This window comes from Barbatula barbatula (genome assembly GCF_947034865.1).
Source record: "Barbatula barbatula genome assembly, chromosome: 5".
Lineage (NCBI taxonomy): Eukaryota > Metazoa > Chordata > Actinopteri > Cypriniformes > Nemacheilidae > Barbatula > Barbatula barbatula.
In genome coordinates this window covers 15640301-15659048 of record NC_136769.1, presented here as the reverse complement: position 1 = coordinate 15659048, position 18748 = coordinate 15640301, and the positions used below count along the sequence as shown (strand labels likewise).

General features: G+C 38.3%; 3 protein-coding genes across 5 annotated transcripts; 2 read left to right on the top strand and 1 right to left on the bottom strand.

Annotated features, from left to right (window-relative positions):
- The first annotated feature begins 408 nt into the window (after nt 1–408).
- grapa (GRB2 related adaptor protein a) lies at nt 409–5597 on the top strand. 2 transcript variants are annotated; one of them, XM_079455908.1, is made up of 6 exons: nt 462–585; nt 1658–1828; nt 1945–2042; nt 2692–2811; nt 4555–4723; nt 4991–5597. In XM_079455908.1, exons 2-6 carry the CDS (start codon nt 1751–1753, stop codon nt 5171–5173), a joined length of 648 nt encoding a protein of 215 aa, XP_079312034.1. In that variant the 5' UTR covers nt 462–585; nt 1658–1750; the 3' UTR covers nt 5174–5597. The 2 variants fall into 2 exon arrangements, with proteins under 2 accessions (XP_079312033.1, XP_079312034.1); XM_079455907.1 differs by having other exon boundaries at nt 409–1828.
- Nucleotides 5598–6144: 547 nt separating this feature from the next.
- On the top strand, nt 6145–12840 carry fam83ga (family with sequence similarity 83 member Ga). Its single transcript, XM_079455884.1, has 5 exons — nt 6145–6755; nt 7240–7407; nt 8464–8588; nt 9006–12165; nt 12253–12840. The coding sequence occupies exons 1-5, from the start codon at nt 6297–6299 to the stop codon at nt 12571–12573; spliced, it is 4233 nt and encodes a 1410-aa protein (XP_079312010.1). The 5' UTR covers nt 6145–6296; the 3' UTR covers nt 12574–12840.
- Nucleotides 12841–14083: 1243 nt separating this feature from the next.
- prpsap2 (phosphoribosyl pyrophosphate synthetase-associated protein 2) lies at nt 14084–18609 on the bottom strand. 2 transcript variants are annotated; one of them, XM_079455905.1, is made up of 11 exons: nt 18513–18609; nt 17931–18091; nt 17766–17818; nt 17451–17517; nt 17206–17378; nt 16965–17080; nt 16589–16644; nt 16181–16329; nt 16010–16080; nt 15566–15712; nt 14084–15301 (listed from the first exon to the last, which is right to left on the bottom strand). In XM_079455905.1, exons 2-11 carry the CDS (start codon nt 18011–18013, stop codon nt 15143–15145), a joined length of 1074 nt encoding a protein of 357 aa, XP_079312031.1. In that variant the 5' UTR covers nt 18014–18091; nt 18513–18609; the 3' UTR covers nt 14084–15142. The 2 variants fall into 2 exon arrangements, with proteins under 2 accessions (XP_079312031.1, XP_079312032.1); XM_079455906.1 differs by having other exon boundaries at nt 17912–18091; nt 18513–18598.
- Between the last annotated feature and the right edge of the window lie 139 nt (nt 18610–18748).

Genomic DNA, 18748 nt, shown 5'->3' with positions numbered 1-18748 from the left:
TTAACTGTGTAAAAATGTTGTTTGCATGGTTTTCGTCCAATTTACTCTAGTCTGCATGTGGTTAGATTATTGTATTATTGAAGTATTGTTTAAATTACTCTTTTAAACATTCTTTAATAAATAAATTGCATTAATAATTTGGTTGGGAAATATAATAGCTGTACAGTTGTAGTTTAAAATAACCCATGGGCATCGATTAGCTTGCCAATTGTTTAGAACAAATCAGTTTCATTTGTTTAAGAGGACATGTTGTTAATGGATTTGCTTTATACATTATGAAAGAATGGATTTGCTTTATACTTTATGAAAGAATGGATTTGCTTTATACTTTATGAATATCAAATGAGGGTGTAAATGGTGATTACTCATAAAATAAATTTGAGCGATCTTTAGCAGTTGGTGATGTATACATACATCTGTAGGTGAGATGCCTCAGCTTGTGGTTTCCTTGTTGCACACTCAGGAAGTCATTTTTCTGTCCACAATCTAGTTTTTATAGAAGGTCTATAATAACTACTATGTCAGGTGTGTTGCTTCGGAATTGTTTTAAACAAAGTCATACTTCTCTGGAATCAAGCAATAAAGGTAAAGAGCATAACTAAATCTTTTGATCATGGCAGTATAGTCGGTATGTTTTAAAACTTCATCTTGATGTAGTAGTTGTGAGATATCAACAAAGGTAATTTTTTCTTTTATCATCCTGTGATCAAATGAAAGCATTATAATGCATTTACGGGAGAAGATACAAGAGCGTGAATCCTGTTCTGTCCTACAATACATTGAAATTTTGCCATACTGTGCAGTCTTGTATCACATGTAATCACAAGTGTGAATGCATCTGAGATTCTTCAAGTGTCCGTTGTGGTGCGAGTCACATTTAAAGTCAACCACATGTGTTGAATATTGACTTTGTCTAAGGCTAAGGCTCTGTAACGAGCAAGCGGGACGAGAGCCGTGAGGGAACGGCCCGTGGTCTGTGTGCGTATGGACCCCATACTGTTGTCTTGCATCTCTTATAGTCAATGACAAGTACCTCTTGAATTTGACATCTTAGTTACATGATTAATAGGAGAACTAAGATGGTGTACATTGCAGCACTAAAAAAATTAAGTGAGGAAAAGAAAGATCATTTGTTGACGGGCCCTGTTTTTACCATGAATTAAACATGAAGGTCAGTGAGGGTGTTTTCTGGGCGGATGAGTCATAGAACTCTATAGGGAGATTGACTCATTTAAAGATTTTTTAAAGATTTATTTATTTATTTTCAACCAGGGCTGTTTATAGACATTACGCAAGCAATGAGCAGTTGTTCAACATACAAACTTCCACAAGACACATGCGCTGTTATCTGATAGCTGTGTGGGACAGCTCATCACTTGTGTTGTGTGTTTTTCTCACCTCTAATACGCAAATCCGGCTTTCTGATGAGAGGACGTTTAAGAGGGGCTATTTTTTTCGTTGTGCTCCTCATTTTTTCAACTTTTCCTGTTTCTCACGTGGCTTTATTTCCTTCTATTAAAGCACACTGAGACAGGAACTGCCACCCCTGCCTGTCTCCCACACGTTTTTTTCTGACTCTCTCGCTTTCTCACGCATGTTCACAGTTCATTCTCACAGTTCAGTTTTTTGACAGCGGACGTGCTTCTGTCCTTGTCAGTGGACGGTCTGTTTCAGTGTGGATGCTCTGAGGACAGCAGCTCCCAGCCCAATTTGATCCACCGTGGACTGTCGTCATCACAGCTGTCCCAGGATGGAAGCGGTGGCTATTTACAACTTCTGCGCCACTGAAAGTGACGAGCTGAGCTTTCAGAAGGGAGATGTACTGAAGGTAAGACATTCAGTGTCATTTAATGATGTGTTTCAGCATTACCTGTGAGGTTTTTTACACACCAATGTTGTTTTTAAAGCCACAATTGTTTCAATTCTAGTGTTTTTTTACACTAGATCACCAATATGGAAGATGATCCTAACTGGTACACAGCAGAGCTGGCAAACAGAAAGGGCTATGTGCCCAAAAACTATATCAGCCTAAAACCACACACGTAAGTATCAAAGCATCAATTGATGTCAGTGGATAAATGCTGGTTATTGACTGCTGTTGATGTAAGGCAAAGGATTCTTCAATGAGAGCTATTTAGGAACTAGATTATTTTTGTATACTGTGGCAGGCTATATGAGACCTGTTATATTGCTTTTTGTTGTCCTTATGTTGTTCCAATTGCTACCATTGCTGTGGGTAAAAGCGTCTGCTAAGTGACTAAATGTAATTTTGACCATAATACCAATTGTATATACAATCAACTGTATGTGTAATTTGCAATATGTGCTATAACCAAATCTTTAGCTTTGTAATCTGACTTTTTACTGTTAAAATTAACAGTATTTTGGATGAAAACTTTCTTTGAATGTCAAAACAAGGTCATATATGAAATAAGTATGTGGAACTTAAAACTCATTAAAATCTTCTATTATCTATAATAATAATGATAATAAGAAATATAATTGTTAAACCACTAGCTATTAAAGAACAACCTTGAACAGTAAACTTTCCTATTGTCTATATACTAATCATTTCAAAGTTTAACATATAATAAGACATAGAGCAAGGCATATTTAAATACAGCAGGATGTCATATATTTTGCAGGTTGTTGCCATTATTGCATGTTACATGTTTGAACAACTGTCCACAGATGGTTTGCGAGCCGTATCTCCAGACATGTGGCTGAGAATCGACTGCGTCAGCGCGAGTGCGGCAGCTTCTTGATGCGAGAAAGTGAGAGCGCGCCAGGAGAATTCTCCCTGTCAGTCAGGTGAGCGGGTTCCATCGATCATCCCAACCTGCCAGATTTGATCTATTTTTTTCCTGGGGTCATTAAGGCTGTTTGGATGTCACATGCATGATAAAAGCATGGGTAAAATTGGATTACAAAAAAATATGGTTGGCTTTAGGAAAACACATCTGACCTACTTTTCAAAGGACAGCAACATCCTCGGCTGGTTTAGAAAATGCATCGGGAAGTGTTGTGAAAATGAGAGCATCAGAAATCTATTACACCTGGGCAGAGATTTCATTTAAAATTTATCAAATGCTCTGGTGCGGGGTCACATTATTATTCCGTTCGGCTCGTTATTCGGTTCTTGATGGCAAACACCTGGACCTGCACCCAGCCTTGAGCAGAGTTGACCCCAGGTGTGGAAGTATGACTGTGGGACATGAAAATGACAGTGCTGGTCCCTGATAGAGATTAGTTATGAGATTATTGATTAATTAGATATTAATTATGTTATGTTATTGTTAAAATCACCTTCTATTCCTTTTTGGGTCGATATATAAGCCATCATTTTAAAAATTGTAAAAGGTTTCTGTTTTCGTAGGGCAAATCAGTCATCTGTGACAGTTTAGTGTGACGTATACAAAATGCATATTTCTCTTGCTTTTATGATTAACACCCTGACGTGAGGATGCTCATGGCACTTAGTTTGCCATTTTACTTTTCTACTCAAAGAGAGGTTTCATTATGTTGCTTAAAATGGCAAGGCAGATTACAAATTCTCACTGTCAAATCATCTTCACCTCTTGAGTGAGTGAACGGAGAGAATACCAGCAAGCAGGTAAACCTGTATTGGGGAGCAATGGTTACCACTGTGCTTTTCGGTAAAAAAACATTTGACCGTCAATAACATATACAGTATTTAAACTAGACTAGTTAGCAAAATACTTTGTAGTAGTCTATAGACTAAAGGCCTTAGCATGTGCAATACTCAACAAACTTGCTAAAAACCACAACATTTGGCGACTGGGTTGGCGAATGTGGGTCATTCTTATTGAGACTGAGGGCTTCGATATGCTGGTGTCTACTGAGAACCACAAATGCATCTATTTAAGCATCTACTTACACATCTATTTAAGTACATTCTTTTCATTTTAACTCTACTGGCCATGTGAAATCAAGACTGTAAACTCAGATTGAGTCTATTTTAATCAGTCCTTAAATAGAATTACATGATCAAGCACAAACCCTCTGACTTTCAGGAAATTTTTGAGGAAGTATACTGTGCGTCACATTCACAGTCATAAGTTTGAAAAAGTTCTAGTTTAGGTATGTATGGATCACACTTCAAATGAAAACAAGTGAGTTTAGTTTGCAAGTAAGATCGTCTTTTTGTTGATTCATGCTTCTTTGCAACATCAAGATATCTTTTTAACATTCTGAAAGCATTTATCTTTTCACTAACTTTTCCTTACACAGTTGAGTATTGGGTTTGGATCACCAAATTATTTAACCGTCTGGCAGCTTTGAACGTAACATTTTCAAAAGATTAGCAGAATCTCTACTAAACACATCAAATAGCAATGTGAACGTAACTTTATAAAAAGTCTCCTAAGAAATGTAAAATATTGAACTTGCTCTGAGAAAGTTTGAACCAGTACTCCTATAGAAAGTATTATTTAATACCTCAACATATTTACTGTGTCTTAATATAGATAAATATACCAAATGGAATGAAACATTTTGGGGATATATTTATCATTTTTTGTCTCCTCTGAGCAGCTATGGCGATCACGTACAGCATTTCAAGGTGTTAAAGGATAGAGATGGCTTTTACTTTGTTTGGGAGGAAATCTTCCCTTCCTTAAATCAGCTGGTGGAGTTCTACAAGACCAATAGCATTGCAAAGGAAAAGACTGTGTTTCTTAGGGATACAGAACACACACAAAAAGTAAGAAGAAACATATTTCTTAAATCTAAATTCTTAAAACGGAATAACTGTTGGTAGCAGTGTTTAAAAGCAAGTGTGATGGCATTCATTTAGATGTGTGATTTTCAGCCTATTTTGATAGTTTTAAGTATGCACTACCTGTCATTTATGCAAAACAAAGCGTAATTCACATCACAAATATGTGTCTGTGGACAAGCCAGTTATTGTTCTGTGGTATCTGTGTTCAAATCACTGCTGTAATAAACTTTGTCTGTTATTGTTTCCCAGCAGAGGCCCCATCATGCACATGCCCTGTTCGACTTCCATCCACAGAACAGCTCCCAGCTGCACTTCCTGCGGGGTGATGTCATAGACCTGCTGGACTGCTCAGATTCTCAGCGGTGGAAAGGTCGTTGCCGTGGACGTGTGGGCTGTTTTCCTCCGGAATACGTGCAGCCTGTTTATCAATGACTACAAAGGAAAATACATAACAACACTGAGTGTACATATCGGTCGACTGGAGGAACCTTTTTTATTGCTTTTAATGTGACATGAAACGAGTGTGTTTGAAATAGACTCTGTAAGCAAAGAGACAGAATTAATTCAGGCACAGTTACTAAATACACAGCCGACACTAAAATGGCACTTTTCAGCTTTTAAGCTTCTAAACTGTCTACTATAATGCACGGCTATAAACAAAATCATCATGCGTACTTCATAAAAACACACATTACAATGCCAAAAGGGAATTTTGTTGACACATTTTTCAAGAGATTTCTCAATTTGCTGTATTTATAACACTCCTTTTTTGTACATAATGTTCATAACTATGTTGTGTTTTATTTCAGATGAAGTATTGCCATTTTGTCGACAAAATAAATATAAAAGCATTTATAAACAAGTACGTTGAATTTTTTTGGTCTTTAAACCACACCATATCACATTGTTAAAGAGTTAACAGTTTTCACTTCCAATCCAAGCATGCTTTGTTATATGGGGACACTTTTGGTTGCACTTTATTTTACAGTATGTACACTTGCGATCAACTGATGGGTCGAAATATTGGTGTTTATGGATGTATTGGTGTTTATTACATGTACTTCATATGGGTTAGAGGTAATAAAACAATTAATTACACAGTAAATATACAAGCACAATAGTACGGTAAAATAAAGTGCTCAATATGGGGTACAATATCTTAATTTCGTCCATCAGAACTAGCCAACATTACATTTTTGTTGAAACATTAAAACGTCACATTAATACATAAAACACAAAAGACGTTTCAAACTTATTTGTGACACAAACACAACGGGTTGGTTTTAAATAAGTTCGATAAAAACAATATTGGTTTTTATTATTATTATTGGTTGAGTGTTAGATCACGTGACTGAGGTGTGCCCGTTTACCTGCTCTCGCGCCTCCCGCACTCATTAAACTTCACTCAAGAGTAGGAGGCGGCACATATATGCACGTGTTTGTTGCTTTTTAGTATTTAATATCGTCAACAACAAAAAAACAAAGAGGTAAATTCCAAACAAATGACTGGCAAATCCGTTTTAAATGTACAGTAAAACAGTGTGGAGCTGGAGTAATGGCACTGTCACAGGTACAATGCCTGGATGACAGTCACATCAACCTGAGAATCAGCGAATCCAAGACGGACTTCTTCTACAGCGAGGACCAGAGACATGCGCTCGAGACACTGATACACGAGGGACGGGACGCCTTTGAGGAGCACATCAAAACCAACAACATTCGCTCTTTTCTATCGGACCTTGAACTCGAGAGGATTCTCGACACTGTGGAGGTGTACAGCCCGGGATCCCCTGATGAAAATGCGGAACTTTACGGCGAGAGTGATGGAGAAGACGTGTCTCTCCAGTACTGGCCCGACCTCTCGGATTACCCTACCCCGCAGCTGGATATCGGGTGGCCCGACTGGGCGTCGTACCGTGGAGTGACCCGTGTTCAAGTGTACACTCAACCCCCTTATGATGGCCAACCACACATAAAAGAGGTGGTCAGAAAAATGATCGGCCAAGCACAGAAGGTAGATTATTGGAATAATAAGTACTTTTTTCGTATATTTTCTTCTTTTTTTTCTGACTCTTCTTGGGAAGCTGGTCAAAGTCCACTGAATGCGCTGAGTTCCGATGAAGCTCATAAAAAGCATGTTGTCATATTTAAAGCTCCATACATTGAAGTATGAATGGGCTAGTTAAATAGTAAAGAGGCTTTTTAGTTTCATTTTATTGTTTATTAACTATTTCCGCAAAGTTTTGTTATCATTATTATCATTAAGTTGTGTAAAGCTAGTTATATATAGGTTTAGTATATTATGCCATTCTGCGCTTCTCCTTTTTGGAGGCCCTTTTGGAGACTTTCAGCTCCTTTTTAATGTTTTTATTCATCTTTTTCTTTTATGTATCTCATTTTTGTCTGATAATATATGTGATCATTTTTAACGACTTAACTCATGGTCATAATTTCTTTCTCCCCACTTTTAAAATGTGTTTTATTTGCGTCTCTTGCAGGTTGTTGCAATCGTCATGGACTTGTTTACAGATATTGACATTTTCAGAGATGTTCTGGATGCAAGTTTCAGACGGAAGGTTGCTGTGTATATTTTACTGGAGAGTGCAGGCGTGACACACTTCCTGAAAATGTGTGATAATGCAGGCATTCACACAGGACACCTGAAGGCATGTTGCATATACTACAAACTTATTAGACCAGTGGTCTCCGTGGGCACCTGGTAGCCCGCATGAACTCTGTAAGGTGCCCGCTAAACACAGGGCTCACCAATAAGGCTCAAGACAGCTGACAAATCTGTGACTATACCGATCAGCCAAGTGCTACATCGTCATGTACGTTTATTATTAGCAAGTGTTATAAGCTTTAATATCTGAAAGAAAACTGAATTTGGTTCTGTGAGCGTAAAAATAAGGCATCACATGTTTAAAGTTTGAAAGTATGTTATCAACAAGTAGCCCTCTAGAGGATTTTTGATATTTTGGTAGCCCTCGCTTACAAAAAGGTTGGAGACCCCTGCATTAGACCTACAATAACAAACTGAGCCGAGCAGAATTATTTATCAGTAGAGAGAGAATCTCTGAACATCTGCAGTTTAATGAGTAGCTCTGATTCTAAACTTAGCTCTTTTGTTTTCAGTCAAGAATGATTGCTTATTGTAGTTACATAGATAACATAATAGATACATAGCTATATGATGATGAGATGTTTGTTAAAGAAAGATTTGTTGTAGTGTGTGTTTATATAGACTTTAAACTTCAAACCAAAAAATCTAATAATCCATTGGATGTTCTGTGATAGAAGAGACCAGTTTAGACTTTGCTACATCGTCTTCTGTTAAACCATAAGGAATGATTTTCTTAAAGGTGCAGTGTGTGAAATTTAGCGGCATCAGGTGGCGAGGTTGCGAGTTATGACTCCGCTCACTCTACAGCTCTCTTTCAAAGTACAATGGAGGCTAACACGGGACTAAGATCTCCTCCCGTTTCGCTTCTTTGCCAAAGAAGATAACGTATTTACGAAACATTCCATGCAGCGGACCTGCGGTGTACTATGTCGACTGAAAAAGCACATTCTAAGATAATAAAAACATAACAGTTCATTTTGTGAGGTCTTTATACACATCTGAAGCAATAGTTATGTATATTATATTGCATTTCTGACAATAGATCCTCCGAAAAATTACACACACCACCTTTAATTCTATGTTTTGGGTTTTATTTCAGAACTTGAGGGTACGCAGCATCAGAGGGGCAGAATTCTTCACCCGATCTTCAAAGAGAGTGTGTGGAAGTCAGAGTCAGAAGTTCATGTTTATTGATGGAGACAAAGCAGTATCCGGCTCATTTAGGTACGTCTGGTCAATCCGGTCTAACAAGATTATTGTAACACTCTTGTGCGTAGAAACACTCGACAAGCTAAAACATTCCAATATTATTAACTTTAATTATCCAATACTACAAATAACATAATGGAAACCACAAGCAACATAACATTAGATATATACAATACCAGACAATGAACAAGGGAACAGATTGAGTATTAATAGTCCATGGGTGACGAGGCTGATGTCGGGCAGGTGTGGGTATTACAGATACGAAACAGGTGCGTGACAGTGGAGGACTATGGGTAATGAAGTCAGAGGGAGAAACACGGGGACAGACAGAGGGAACCATGACAGTTATAACTTAACAAAAATATTTGTAGTTACATTTAATAAATTCATAAAATAATCATATAAAAACAGCTATTTTTCTTGACTTTACAGTTTCACGTGGTCTGCCTCTAGACTGGACAGAAACCTCATCACTGTGCTGACCGGCCAAGCGGTCGAGATTTTTGACAGCTTGTTTCAGGACATGTATGTGATGTCTAATCGGGTGTGTCTGAAAAAGATCAATGTGGGCTGTGAGCCTGAACCAGAGATTCTCCCTCAGGCAGTACCCACTCTATTCCCCACAACTAACACTGCGTTCAAGCTCAATAACCCAAAATACACTCTGGTCACTGGCTGCACGTTCACTACCAATGGACCTGACCAGACAAATTCCAAAAATGACATCACTAAGAATGAAAAAGAATCTGTCAAACATATCATAGCTGCACCAGTATTATCACCTATTCACCCGGGACTACTCAACCTAGAGAAGGCAAACATGATCCATTATGTGCCAACCTGGCCCGATCCCGAACCATCAAGTGATGTCATTGGTTTCATTAACATAAGGGACAACAACAAGCCACTACAAGCACATCTAATGCGCTCAGAGCTCTTTGAAGTCTCTCAGGCCATCCGATTTAAGGATAGTATTAGTGAGCCAAAAGAGCCTGTGATGGCGCATCCCATATCCAAACCCCCCTGTGATTCTGAAGCTCCAGCTCAGACACAAGCCTGTACAGAAGCCCAAAGCAGGTCAGATGAGATGGAGAAGAAAGCTGAATATTTTGATCAAAATCCACAACAGGAGAGCAACCAGAGCGAGGATCTTATCTCACCTTTACAATCTTCACAGCCCGAAACGGTGAATGTGATTACAGGCAACAGAGAAGCACCAGATGTGATGATAATAAAGAATGGAAACATCCCTACAGACTCTCTGGATTCCATTTCTTTTAATGCTAAAGACGATACAGCAAGCTCAGAAATGAAGCAAATCCTGGATACTCGGCAAGCTCTCCAATGTCCTGGCCAAACTCCAAACAATCCTGATGTAAAGTCAATATCAGACTCATTTGAGAGCCTAATTGGCAAAGTCATAATTGATGTGGATACAAAACAAGTGTTAGCAGTGGATGCGAGACAACAGAATGGGTGTGATACACACACTTCTAACACAGACTCCAACTTCTCTTCCTTGTCTGATTATTATGATTGTTTTAATCCTCTGACTGATCTGAGGTCTGAAAGTGAGGTTTTGATACAAGAAATAACGTCAGATTTACAATCACATAATCAGAAAAACATTCAACAAGAGCAGGAATTTCCTTGTTTAAATTCCTTCAAAGCTCAAGACACTACAGATAAAATGACCTTATTTGCCCCAACACTTTTGAAATCATCTTGCAGCATCATTTTCAGTTTCCCATCATTCGAGTCAAACTCAATCTCAACTGTTCCTTTCAAGAACACCCCTTTTTTAAATGGCGAATGTGCAGTAACAACTTCAACAACTTCAGAGGAATACTTTGAGTGTAGTGATACGGTGGGATTTGGGTTTGACGGTAATGTGATCGAAACAAGCACACAGCTCAAAGTCAATGACTTCAACCGAAATGAACCACATGACACAGACAAAGACTCCATACGAGCTGTAACAGTACAAATACAGAGGCTGACAGAGGGGAGCAAGCAGGAAGATTATAAACTCTGCGACCCTGAGTTGAGCTGTCATAATGTGGCAGGAAGTGGATCAGAGAAACAATCTGTAATGGAAATGACAGTCAACAGTCACTTGGAGACAAAAAACCCTGAGACTGTTTCAAAGACTGAACATGATTATCAGGATCAGACGGATACAAATATTCACAGATACCAAATGCACAAGCCTGAAGTTACACAGGGTCCAGTAGTACATACACCTGAGATGATATTAGAAATACAACCTGAGAAACTGGAAACTGAAAAAACACAGTCTGAGTTTAGTCTAGATTTCATGTGTGAGGGAGAGTCTGTACAGATAGTCGAGAAATCTGTAAAACAGCCAATGTTAGACTTACAACCTGAGGAATTGAAAACTGATAAAAGGCCTCTGATAGACTTTCAGCCTAAGATAAATCTAGATTTAATGTGTGAAGGAGAGTCTGTACAGATAGCTGAGAAAACTGAAAAACAGCCAATGTTAGACTTACAACCTGACTTAAATCTAGATTTAATGGGTGAGAGACAGTCTGTACAGACATCTGATAAACAACAAATACAGCCTGAGGAACTGAGAACTGAAAAAACACCAGAAATAGACCTTCAGCCTGATTTAAAACATGAAGGACGGTTTGTACATACTGTTGAGAAAACTGAAAAAACCCTAACACAAGATTTACAATCTGAAGTAAATCTCGATTTAAAGTGTGAGGGACAGTCTGTAAAGAACGCTGGGCAAAATGAAAAACCCCTAAAGCGAGACTTACAATCTGAAGTAAATCTAGATTTAATTTGTGAAGGACAGTTTGTAAAGAACGCTGGGAAAACTGAAAAACCACTGATGCAAGATTTACAATCTGAAGTAAATCTAGATTTAAAATGTGAGGGAAACATAGCAGCTATTTGTGCTTCAATCCTCAAACCTTCTGAATTAAATGGCTGCCAATCACAGTCACCAACAGATGTTGAATCCGTCTGGGTTTCAGCTGTGCAGGACAAAGCAGCTGTAGCTCCTGTGATACTAGAGAACACCACTGTGACAAAGTCCACAGACCTGCATAACATCGAGGAACGCCAAAACATTTTCGCTGATCTAGAGTTTGAATCCAAACATCCACCCAACCTCAAATCTGACGAACATGTCAATGAATTAAAACCAATGAATGCTGCGCACATTCAAACAGGGTTGAAGGAGAACCCCGTGGAGCTCAGCACCATAGAAAACCATATAAACCTGCCTGAAGATTTTGAAACAGTTGAGTTGTTGATTTTGGAGGATTCTGACCTCCAAGAGATTGAGGAAAAAGGGATAAACCGGTCAGATCCCAGAAAGTCAAAAACTGCATTGAGTGCAGAAACAAAACATCATAAAATCAAGCCTGCAGGACTAAAGATGGTTCATGCTAGAAAGCCGAAAGAGAATAAGTCTGAGCTTAACAGTTATCATGTAAAGCCAACGTGTCATTTGACAGCTCCTGTGAAAAAGAAAGAAAGGGAGCGTGTTACTGCCATTCAGGTGAAAAAGAACCCGCCGGAGGCAAAACCAAAGCTTGACTGTCAGGTTAAGAAGGTAAGATTTTTTCACTGAAGTTACTAAAACATTTGAAGAATTGCATTGAGCTTAATGTTACTAATGAACAATGTTTTCTTTACTCAGCAACCACATCAAACATCAGACAGAACTTCTATTGCTAAGGAAGCCAGCGGCGAGATATCTCAATCACACATCACCAAACCACCCAGTATGAATCACTCACCAAGACACCCAGCTCCTAAAGCTGAAACACATCCGTCTGGACAACCACCTGGTCACAGTAACCCCTGTAAAACCACACATTCTGACCAGCATGTGTCAAGGAAACTTTCTGCATCCACAACATTATATAGTTCATCTTCTGGAACTTCATTTCCAAGACAAATCAGAATTTTCAAGCAGACATTTAAAGAGACTCCTGCAAGCAAAAAGAAAAAAGAATGAGGATAAGGTTTCCTTGTTTAATATTTGTATTACATTTAATGATATGCAATAGAAAACAAAATGAAGCCACTGTTTTATTATAGTTCATGTTTTTCCCCTACACAAACATGTTTGTGTCTATAATGCACATAATGTATAATGTCTCAATAATGGTCGCTTTAATTATTTTTGATTCAAAATATTGAGATCATATTTAAATCATCATACGCCATAAACTGCATTAATCTTTAAAATAAATTATTTCTTGGCTGGATTTGTCCAAACAGTGATGTTCAATGTTGTTTGGTTGCCAAGTTAAGAATGACATGCGGGTGAATTAATGATAAATTCCTTTATATTTTTAGGGGAACTATCCCTTCAAATGCATCATATTCGCTTCATAATGGAGTCGCTGTGAAAATGATGCAAGATTTTATAACAGGAACTTGCAAAACATTTACATTTAGCAGACACTTTAGTCCAAAGCGATTAACAAATGAGGTAAACAATAGAATCAATTGGAACAACATATAAAGGCAACAAAAAGCAGTAAAAACTGGTCTCATATAGCCTACCACAGTATACAAAGCAAAGGATTTTTTTAAGGATAGAAAGAATAGAAAAGAAAGAGAAGTTTCAACTAATCGGTCAGGGGTTGACGGAAGAGATGGCTGCAGAATCTGCTGATCTTTTAGCAGCGGGCAGATCATTCCGCAAATGTGGAACAGATCCAGAGAAGAGTGAGAGGTTTGTTTCCCTTTTTGGTATGACACTACAAGACGTTGTTTGTTTGCAGGGCATAGAGATCTGGTGGGTGCATATACAGTATAATCACATGCAACTCCTGTGAAACATCAAAAAGATTACAGCAAACGTTGATCTCTGTTTTACATGGAAGTAAGATTAGTCACCCAAAGGTCCTTTAACAATATCAACTTAAGTTTTATTACACAGCAGCATGCAAATACAAGTCATATCAGTAGCAGCAAGCAAATTCTGATACGTAGCTTAAAGGGCCGCAATAAATTCAACGCCACTACATCTCACACCCAACCTGAAAATGTTTGTATTTGTGTGTGACAATTCTGCGTTGCTGCCAGTTTGACATGTACTTCCCATTAAACGATTCCAGTATTGACAACTACAGAATGATGGGAGGGACTCATGTATCCAAAAATACAAATCGAGAAAACAATGCATGCTTAAAATTCTGTGGCGATTATGTGTTGATTTCAGTATTAATGTGTAGAGAACACAAGACTGCAAATTATTAACAAAGATCTTAAGGATTTGTTACTTCCCTAAGAAACTGTCTGGCTACTTATGATTAGCTGGGTCAAATAAATCAAAGTTTTGTGGTACTTTCCACCAGAGGTATAATTGAGTTCTAAGTTTATCTGAATCACTCTTGAAGAGTCAGAATGGTTGACCTAAAGAAGAACAAGCTATACTGTACATCTGACGAAATGTAAAAGTATGAAAACAAACCTGTAGAAAATATCGAAAACACAAAGCTGTAAAATATCTTTTTCAAAAACAAACACCCTTTTATTATTCTGTTTGACAAAAGCAGACGAGAACAGGATAAACAACCAATTACTTCACAGCTATCATGGAAGTCATTTATGCATTTGGCTGACTTGTTTGGCATTAAGAAATGTGTAAAAGGAAATGATGAATGCCCCCTGCTGGCAAATCATATAGATGCATTTTAAAATAAGATGAAGAGCCGTGAACCGTTCAACATCTTCAGCATAAGCATGTTTCTGAACTCTGGCTTAGAATTGTACAACAAAGTCCAAACACTGTGTTGTCAATTTATTAACCCTGCCAGACTCAATAAAGGGATCTATAACATACATACATAAAACTTTCATTTTTATTTATTGTCATCAAGTGCATCAAGTGAATAAATATAAAAGCCTGAAATATTAGTTACATAACAAAAACCCTGCACTTCACTTGAAAATGAAGAAGTTCTCATAGGCAAGATATTTAAGGATTCTGGCAGCCATAGACAAACATTTATGAGGAAAGACCTCTTCTGTAGTTCCATTAATGGCGAAACAAAAAAGCTAACGATTTTAATATATTAGAAGCAGGAGAAACATTCAGTCAAGTACATTATGAAGCTTTGGCTTCTACCATAAGCAGGACTTTTAAGTGCTATGTTGAAGACTATGAATGTACCTTGCATTTGATTTAACTTTAAATAAAAATTTTAATTAAATATAAGTGCTGTCAGCATTTACCACTCAGCTATACACAAACATCTAGTGGCACAAGAATAACACAGATGAGGCACTGACATGATATGTAACAGCATTCGGCTATCATATACGGTTGACATATTGTTGGCCATATATCAGTGCTCACCATCCAACGAATAAACTACAGTAGACAAAAGAATGATGAGATTAAAATCGAAATGATTTGGTGGCCATTTGAGCACACAATTATAATTTCAACATATTACACATAAAACAATGTATGATGGATTTGATTGGGGAGAAGGTTAATGACACATGCTATAGCTATAACTGACAAAAAAAATCTTGACCTCTGTGCACATGTTAGGTAGTTGGCCCCGTTAGTCATCCATGCCTATATTACGGAACAGGTAGGACATGGACTCTCCATTGTGGATCCGGCGAATGGCTTCAGACAGAATCATGCTGATGTCCACTGTCTTTATCTTAGGGCACTGAAGTTTCTGGATCTCATGTGGAATGGTGTTGGTCACGACTACCTGTACAACACAACATGACAGCAACACAAATGTCAGAATTGATGGCAACACGGTTGTGATTTTTAAAGGAAAAACCTGTACCTGGACTACTTTCTTCTGTGGATCAAAACTGAATAAATGAGGAAGCATGTCACGGTATTCCATATAGTAAATTATAAAGGCTGTTCCAAGGAAGAACAACATGAGGGCGAGGGAATGATTACAAAGTTGAACTTTAAACCAAAAGTTATTGCAACACTACATATAATAAGATGTAATAATGACCTCATGTATGGCCGACTCCTCTATTAGTCGAGGTGCATCAGAAGACAGGATTCCATGGGTGGCCATGACGAAGATCTTGTAGGCACCTCTTTCTTTCAGTGTTTCAGCTGCTGCCAGAAAGCTATCCACATCATCGATGATGTCATCCTGAAGATAACAAAAAATGGGATATTAAAAGCAATGACTCAGAAAAACCACCTTGAACGGAGGAAAACATATGAAAATTTGCTTCCAAAATGAGATAACACTGTTTTAAAAATCATGTTTTTTTATTGTGCATTCCAATTAATATCAATCAAACTGCAGTCAGTTTTGTTTCAATTTAAGCCATAAGTACTCAAAAATACAGCTTAATAACACAATAAAACATGATATAAAAAATATATTAAAACAGAGTTATCTCATTTTAGAACCAAACTCTTCAGATATCATCCTACCACTCACCACTATGATGGCGATTCGTCCACCCACATCACCCACCACAGTGATTGGAGGTTTTTCTTTGGGAATTAGCACTACGCAAAAAAGAAAAGACAGCTTGATATAAACTCTAAAGTCTGAGTAACTGAGAGAAAGAGTCTTAATGACGCAAGATTGATGAAGTGAGATTCTCACAAGGTATCTCTAGGCTTGGATGAATGGCCCCCATGTTTTTGACAGTGGGTGGGGAATGGCGTCCATCCACTAGGTCCGATTCGGCATCCTGGGCTTCACCGTGGATAACAGCGATGCCCAGACGTAATCTTTCAGCGAATGATTGGGCCCTGTGAGAGGAATATAAGAGTTCATGTGCTCAAGTTTGAACAAAATGAACATCTGGCTTTACTTTTTTACACAGATATATTTAAAAATAAATCTGGGGACTAGGTTAAAACTACAGAACAAATACAAAAGTGGTAAAAGATCTGCACCACACATTACAATAACCATCTGACAAAGATTTCAGATAAAGCATCTTTTAATTGACTAAATGTGATGTCTACTGAATCCATGTGATAAAGCACAAATAAGAAATAAATTTACCTTTTGGCTGATGCTGGAGATTTGGCCACAATTACAGCATTTCTGTAGTCAGGAATCTGGAAAAGTAAAAAAAAACATTAAGGCCTCACAGTCTCATTATTAACTAATGGCTACCTGTGCATGACCTTCCTTTGAGGCAGGGCGAAAAATAAATAAAAAACCTTGAGTGAATGAATTTATTCAGCAGTAAAGTCTGGGAGAAAGTGCCAGTGTCAGTAATGGCAAGCTCACACTACGTGCATTTTGGATAGATTTCCAAGGTCTGCGACAAAACCACTGAATAACCTGAGGGGTTAAAAGGACAGGCAATACAGCAATAACAACTATCCAGACAAGTTGTGGAGTTCATGCAAATGAGATCTACATAAGGACTTACTTCTTCCTGGATGTACTGCAGCAGGAATGGCGAGGCCCTCAGATTGTCAACTGGAATGTTGAAGAAACCCTGGATTTCCTTTTGATGCAAATCCATAGTAATGAGATGAGTCAGACCTGCTCGGAGCCACGATGGTCGGAAAGAACAGACAAAGCAAATGAGAAAAACCACATTTACCCTTAAAGCCAAATTTAGGGAGGGACAATTCTGTCTAAAATTCTGACATCCAGGACAGACTCGCCTGCTTTACACATCATGGAGGCAAGAAGCTTTGAGACGATGGAGCCTCTCTTTCTCATTTTGCACTGTTTGCTGTAGGGGAAATAGGGAATGACACCGATGATGTTCCGTGCACAGGAAGTCCGGCAGGCGTACACCATGATGAGCAGCTCCATGATGGTGGTGTTAACATCCCTGCAGATGAAGAAAGCCTATTTAGTTTTCAAAGAATTCTGATTCCTATTGTTGTGTATTACAGCCCCTTACTTGGACACAGTCTGGATGATGAAGACATCTTTACCCCTCACAGACTCTTCAATTTGGACCCTTGTTTCTGTGGGGATACAAAGCAAATCTTACTTTCATTTTCATTTTTGTCCATCTGACCCTTTAGACAAGTTTTGGAATACGCCCATTTCAATATACGCAAGCATTACCCAAAACAAAACAGTAGCTCTGATACTAGGCGTTTTGTCAACCGTAGTATGGCATGCAGAAAATGAATAATTCCCTCTTTAGCCAGCACCAGAAGTCATCCCAGGTGTATACTAAATTGAATTTAAACTACAAAGATGGCTTTACCTCTGTTAGTTTCCTGATAGACCTGCACCTTCCCAAGCTCAACTCCCAACCTCCTGTTCAAGAAGGAAAGTTCAGAGGAATATGATTCAAACACAACGCAAAAATCACAGTGAAGAAACCTACATATTAATCCTTGAGATTCTTACATTTCCAATGAGAACTTACTCAGCTATCCTCTTCCCCAGCTCTCTGCTGGAGGGGTTGGAGTTGGCTGTGAAGATGACCAGGCCTCCTTTGGCAGTAGTCATGTCCTGACGTTTTCTGGTATCTACCTCTAGGGACTCAGGCAGTGGCTCCCTGGGCACCCAGGCACTGCTGAGCCCTTCCTAACAAAAGGACCACAGGCACACTGTTATTTTAACACCAGACACTTCCTGTTAGCACAGAGGGATGGTGGCATGCATAAACAAAACAAGCATCGCACTATGACGTGGAAAACTAACTCCTCATAGCTTTATATGAACCAGACTTTGTGTCAAATGTGCGTTATCTCGTCCTGTGATCAGGTGTAAAACCGTCTGTCAATAAGCACTATTTAAAATTGCGATTTATGACCTATACGTAGACAAAAACATAATTTCGAGTCTACCTTACTGTAGCGTTATCACTTAAGTTGCTAAGCTAGCTGCCTACATATCTACCGTAAATAGAGAATGGGAAGGATGATTTCAGCTTCAATTATATTGGTGTTACATATACCATATTTATGGTTGTATGCCGTGAACTGAAAATATCAACAAATCTCACCAGTTTTAATGTTTTTATTATAGCTCTTCGACTGGTTGAACGTTACAGAATCACATGCAACAACGTGAAAAGTACCCAAGATGGCCACTAGACGCACGGCGCTTCAAAATAAAAGTCTCTCGGATTGTTCTCTTGCACGTACTGTGACTTTTCTTTTTAAATTTCACCTTTGAAGATTTTTGTAGTAAATCGACTGAAGGAATCAAGTGGTCTCATAAGTATTTACTTAAATTATC

Coding starts and splice junctions, on each gene's coding strand:
- grapa (XM_079455907.1), top strand. CDS start 1,751: ATGGAAGCGGTGGCTATTTACAACTTCTGCGCCACTGAAAGTGACGAG. Junction 2,043..2,691: donor ATCAGCCTAAAACCACACAC/GTAAGTATCAAA, acceptor AACTGTCCACAG/ATGGTTTGCGAGCCGTATCT. Junction 4,724..4,990: donor ATACAGAACACACACAAAAA/GTAAGAAGAAAC, acceptor ATTGTTTCCCAG/CAGAGGCCCCATCATGCACA.
- fam83ga (XM_079455884.1), top strand. CDS start 6,297: ATGGCACTGTCACAGGTACAATGCCTGGATGACAGTCACATCAACCTG. Junction 6,756..7,239: donor TGATCGGCCAAGCACAGAAG/GTAGATTATTGG, acceptor CGTCTCTTGCAG/GTTGTTGCAATCGTCATGGA. Junction 12,166..12,252: donor TTGACTGTCAGGTTAAGAAG/GTAAGATTTTTT, acceptor TTCTTTACTCAG/CAACCACATCAAACATCAGA.
- prpsap2 (XM_079455905.1), bottom strand. CDS start 18,013: ATGACTACTGCCAAAGGAGGCCTGGTCATCTTCACAGCCAACTCCAAC. Junction 16,330..16,588: donor TCTCCAGCATCAGCCAAAAG/GTAAATTTATTT, acceptor TTCCTCTCACAG/GGCCCAATCATTCGCTGAAA. Junction 16,081..16,180: donor TCCAAGCCTAGAGATACCTT/GTGAGAATCTCA, acceptor TTTTTTGCGTAG/TGCTAATTCCCAAAGAAAAA.